This window comes from Pyrus communis, chromosome 14 (genome assembly GCF_041283825.1).
Source record: "Pyrus communis isolate YQ-2024b chromosome 14, ASM4128382v1, whole genome shotgun sequence".
NCBI lineage: Eukaryota > Viridiplantae > Streptophyta > Magnoliopsida > Rosales > Rosaceae > Pyrus > Pyrus communis.
The window spans coordinates 11,781,259-11,786,421 of NC_142578.1; the positions used below are offsets into that span (position 1 = coordinate 11,781,259).

The 5,163-nt window shown below is 37.9% G+C and overlaps 1 protein-coding gene across 2 annotated transcripts; it reads right to left on the minus strand.

Annotated features, from left to right (window-relative positions):
- Positions 1-413: 413 nt before the first annotated feature.
- On the minus strand, positions 414-4,948 carry LOC137712683 (transcription factor EGL1). 2 transcript variants are annotated; one of them, XM_068451814.2, is made up of 8 exons: positions 3,745-4,948; positions 3,118-3,372; positions 2,782-2,878; positions 2,620-2,634; positions 2,390-2,446; positions 1,420-2,286; positions 898-1,341; positions 414-751 (listed from the first exon to the last, which is right to left on the minus strand). In XM_068451814.2, exons 1-8 carry the CDS (start codon positions 3,843-3,845, stop codon positions 683-685), a joined length of 1,905 nt encoding a protein of 634 aa, XP_068307915.2. In that variant the 5' UTR covers positions 3,846-4,948; the 3' UTR covers positions 414-682. The 2 variants fall into 2 exon arrangements, with proteins under 2 accessions (XP_068307915.2, XP_088540286.1); XM_088684160.1 differs by lacking the exon at positions 2,620-2,634.
- Positions 4,949-5,163: the final 215 nt, after the last annotated feature.

Here is a 5,163-nt window from a genome sequence, read left to right on the forward strand (position 1 = left end):
TTATAATCACCTCAAACATAAAACTTATGTCGTAAGAAAACACTGTCTAAATCGTTAAATCTTAAAATTTATACAAACATGTATGTTATACGAACCTTGTCTAATCTTCGTACTCGAATGGCGAACAATCGACATCTAAAAATTTCAATGTCATTCTTATGTGCAATGTTATCCGTTCTCTGTGCAAGCAATAACAAACTGGTACGGGTTCAACGCTTGAATACTACACACGTTTTAGCTGTTAGAACTTAAATCTTCGATTTTCAATCTCAATCGTTCATTTTTTTGTACCACTCAATGCTATGTACTATTGAAGCAAACTTGATAACAATAATAATGCTTCTTTCTGTCTAAAACTATCTGGTTCCATAACAAACTGATTTCTAAGCCTCCTTGAGTTGATCGCACTGTGCTGAATGAAATGCTGCCTTAAAACTCCAAGCTACAGGTCAGGTTTCTTAGGTACAGAATCACATATAAATAAATTCTTGAAGAAAATTATGCATTTAACACAAGTCCTTAATTCCTTTCACTAGACTATGACGACGACGACTACTACCTGCAGGAAAAAAAAATCCTCAGAGAGGCTCATGGTTCTTACACCGTCAATCTACAGATCCTTTCAACGTTATGCAATTGTACAATGACAGAATTCGAGAGATAACTACGAACGCGAGATACATCAACTTCTGGCAATTCTGTGAAGTGCTTGCTTGATTGTCCCCGTTGATGCAATACTCGTCCCCCTGAACTGCAAATTAAGAAGAAAACGATGGTTGGTTATTTGCAGTAGGCCTCCCCAAGAACCCAAGTGCATCACATGATGGTGAATCGTTCCCTTAAACCACTGAAAAATGTAAGATAGACCATATTCTTCATGTAATTATAATTTCATACCCTGGATTTAATGGTCAGGGAAAGAATCCCATCTACGGTGGATGATTGAACCGAGTGAGTATCTAAATGAAGCCGGCTTGTGGTATCCATGATCTCTAGCAACACTCCTTCCCTCCAAGGACATTTCATCTCTATTAGAACATCCTTGTTGGTCATATTCACTGTTATATTGTCACTTGAACCATTCTTCGATACAATGTGATTGATTTCTGGTTCTGTTTCATCCATGTCACTGGCCTTCCTCTTATAAACTATGGGCTTCTTCCCGTTGCTAATTTTGGTGTTGCAACGGTTGTCAGATGTTCTTTCAACTGTATCTTGGAGTTTCCTCTTGATTTTTGCTTCTGAATCTGTTGGTTCCCGTAACGATTCCAACTCTTCAACCCTTTTCTGAAGATCTTTCAAATACTCTATTGCATCATCTAATATGGATACTTTGTCCTCCTGTGTAAACAAAGTCGAAAAACAAATTACTTTGCATTTGATGTCAGTAAACAAAATCTTAAATGAAGTTTTACCTACCTTGCTAACTGAGGGAACCATTGATTTCAAAATGCAAAATCTTTCGTTCAGTTTTTCCCTTCGCCTCCTCTCAGATAATGCATGGTTCGTACCAATTTCATCGGGCTCTGGTCTCCAAACTCCATTTGCATTGCTTTTATCTACTGGGGACACTAGCACACAATCAACATGCATCTGAGGAACTTCAAACAAAATCTTCTTCAATAGTTTTTGCGGTGTTCCACCTCTTTGTGTCCGACATTTTACAAACCACCCTCTCTTCCAACTGGTAAAGCTGGATTCCTGATGAGAATTCCGGAAGTGTGGCCCTAAAACCAATTGGTGTGAGCTCTTTAGAAGGGCAGAAAGAACACTTTGATACTGCAAGTCATTGCCTTGAGGATCTGAAGAGGTCATTTTCGTGTTATTGCACTCTTTAAGTTCTTGCGGACAGTGATCATTTACCTTTTCAGTCTTAGGACCGAAGAGAACCTTTTCTGGGTACACCAAAGTCTGAGATATACAATCACTGGAATCCATGGAATGATGCACAAAATTACTTATCTCCTCGTCCATAAACTGCCAGCTTTGCACTTGAGAAGCTCCTCTGTTCATCCCTTCAATGATGAATGAATCATCAACTGGTTGATTCGGACGACCCAAACAATTTGAACTGTCATCGGGTGAAGTCGCATCCATTTCTGGGCATCCTACAACAGGAATGAATTTGGTGTCAACCACATCATCATCAAGCATGGCGCAGGCAAGATCATTGTCGTTTCTTGTGCTTGCTGCACTAGGATTGGTTCTCTTGGAAGCTAATATTGGATACGGAGCCTCCAAGAAAGATGTTTTAACATGCTGAATGATACTAGGGTCCTCCAGAACCTACAAAAAGAAAGTAAAAATATGCATTGGATCAGAATTTGGAAACAATATGTAATTCTAATTGAATATACCTGAGGCAGGATTCTAAAGCAATAATACCTACCAGCTCAGTCACACCGATCTCGATCACTCCTCCCAAAAAAGGAAAACATACAACAGTCTGGAAAGCAAACAAGAAAAACATGCTTAGATTAATAAATCATCTTTGTGCATTCATTCCGCCCAATATAATTGTATAATCTGCAGAAAACATTTTTTGACAATTCGGAATCTGCTCTGTCTGAAACTGTGGCGACATATACCAGAAAATTTATCTTATGCTTGTATCCGTACCTGAATGGATGCACTCTGAGGGTGACAGATACAAATCCAGGCGTCGAAAGAAAACCAAACAGAGAACAGATGTTTTAGTACTTCATTCTGAGCAAACTAGTCAAGTAACTTGAACCAGAAACCAATCATGATACTTATATAAATGAAGAAACACCAAGCTACCTTTGCTAGTAGTGAACGAGAAAAAAATTTACTATCCGCATAGTGAGCATTGCATAGCCAGGTAGGTTTACCATTTGCTAATGTTCTTCCCGGCAACCTGAAAAAGTTTAGGGAAGAGCATTGTAAGTTATAAGAACTATGAAGACATGAATGTAGAACAAAATATATTCTGTCTTTTACAAAATACAGTGCTTATTGTCTAGCCAAATCAAAATCTCTTTTCAAGCTTCAACTTCTAAAGTTCGCAATTGACGCTATGGTTGATCAATGAATATAATATCAGAATTGGCCTAAGATTCTATTTGAGTACAGAAGAATTGTGAAGAATAAAGTTACCCTTGGCCAATGTTGAAGACGAACGACATACAAACTAGGTAATACCACTCAGTATCAGCGAGATCTTCCGGTGATAATGATGCTGAAGGCCTTCTAGCCTGAGGACTTGCTTCGCCCGCTGAGAGGGACTCATAAAGCTCTCTCAGTTGCTCGCTCCTTTGCAAACCCATTTGGTCAGCATTGAGTTCTATGGCTTGAACTGTTTTTCTGGTCTTTATATCTCCATTGTAGTATCCATCACCCCACTCTAACACCCTACAAAGTTAAACATTGCAATTCGTAATGCAGATAAGACAAGGACAATGCCATAATATTTTAAGAGATTTATATATCAGAGAGTGAAAGGATTAGCCTTAATCTGAAGGGTTTAGTCTAATTATTTAATGAAGTTTCAAATCCTGCTGATAATGCAGAAGAACAAAACCAAGAGAACAAAAAGATGGGGGGAAAAGTTGCAGAAAATTAGAAATTCAAAACACAAACACACCCAACAACAACAAACAACAAAGATTTTCTGGGAAATTTTGTACAAAAATTAGGACTTTTTTTTTCCTTCTGGAGGTCAAAATACATACATAGTATTAGTTCAACTAACCAAAGTTGAAAAATAAGGTGAAAAATCAGTACCCTGGTTGCCTGGCTGAAATGGACCAGAAGATTCCATAGCTCCACTGGATGCTTCTCACAGCAAGCGCAAGCTGTTTTCTCAGGTTCTCTGGCACCGCCATATCCAAAGCTTTAAACTTTGAGTCTTTGCCTTTGGAAATTGAAACAAAAGCCACTCAATCACCACCGGATACAGATAAAATCTTCCTTTGATTTACTCACTTCCAAGCAGCAGAACCCAAATCTTGGTTTCTACTCTTTTGTCAAAAAACTTCCCAGAAAACTCAGAAGACCTGCTGTTTTTAGCTCAAATACATGCTGCTATTTCTCAAACACCAAAAACCCAGATGGGGTTTGACTCTCAGAGGCAGCAGCATGATCTTACTGAAGCAGAAACAGCCTCCAAGATTGGAAATTTCAGAGAAAATTTGGTTCTAAAATGGTAGTCCATAGAGGAAAGAGGAGCAGGTAAAGCTTATTATTATCAAAAATACAAAAAATAAATAAAATAAACGAAACCTAGTTAATAGAAAGTAAAGGCCATCACTTGGACCTGTAGTGAATGAGTTTCCCTTTTTGAACAGAATCACATCACTCACTTTCATGAAATTACACAAAAAACACAAAAGAAAAGAAAAAGAGAGGCAAACAATATCTTAGTTCTTTTTTTTTCCTACTGTAAAAAGAGCTACAAGCTATCTGTTATAGAAAACCAGCAATAAGAGGTGGGGGCAGGAGCAGCAGCAGCAGCAGCAGCAGCAGCAGCACCGTGAAGCTTTTAACACCAACACAAAATTAATAGGTTAATAAAACCCAACAATTAATGATCTGGGTTTTTTTATCACCCCCAAAACTGAAATATTTTGGGCCTACAAACACAAAACAAAGAGCCGAAACAACAACTTTCCCAATCTGTGCTATCTTTTTTCACCACAAAAAAACTCATAATCCAAACTCGTCAAAACTGGGAAAACGGGTAGGAAATGATTGCCCCACTTTCCCCTGCATTGCTTACTCTCATGGATTTTATGAGCAAAACCCAAAAGAGCACAGATTGATGATGGGATGGCAAGAGAGAGGGATCCTGTTGGAATTCTACTTGACCCAAATTACATGGAAATGCAGAGAGATAGGGAGACAGAAAAGAGACGTAGTAGTTTGGTACAGCAAGCACTGGTCACATGAACAACTGCACAATCACTATTAGCAGGCGTCGTATGTGCTTAATGGTGGGATTTGGTGAGGAATTATAAACAAAAAACCAAGACTAATTATTGTTTCCCTTGCCTTGCCTTTTTTTTTTTTTTTTTTTTTAATTTTTTTATTTAGTTCTTTTTCTTTTTTATTTTGTTTTAGGAAGGAGAAATAGAGTAGCACGCCATTTGAAATTTATCAATGTCTAAATCTATTTTTATTTGTTCAAAATCTATTTTTATGGAG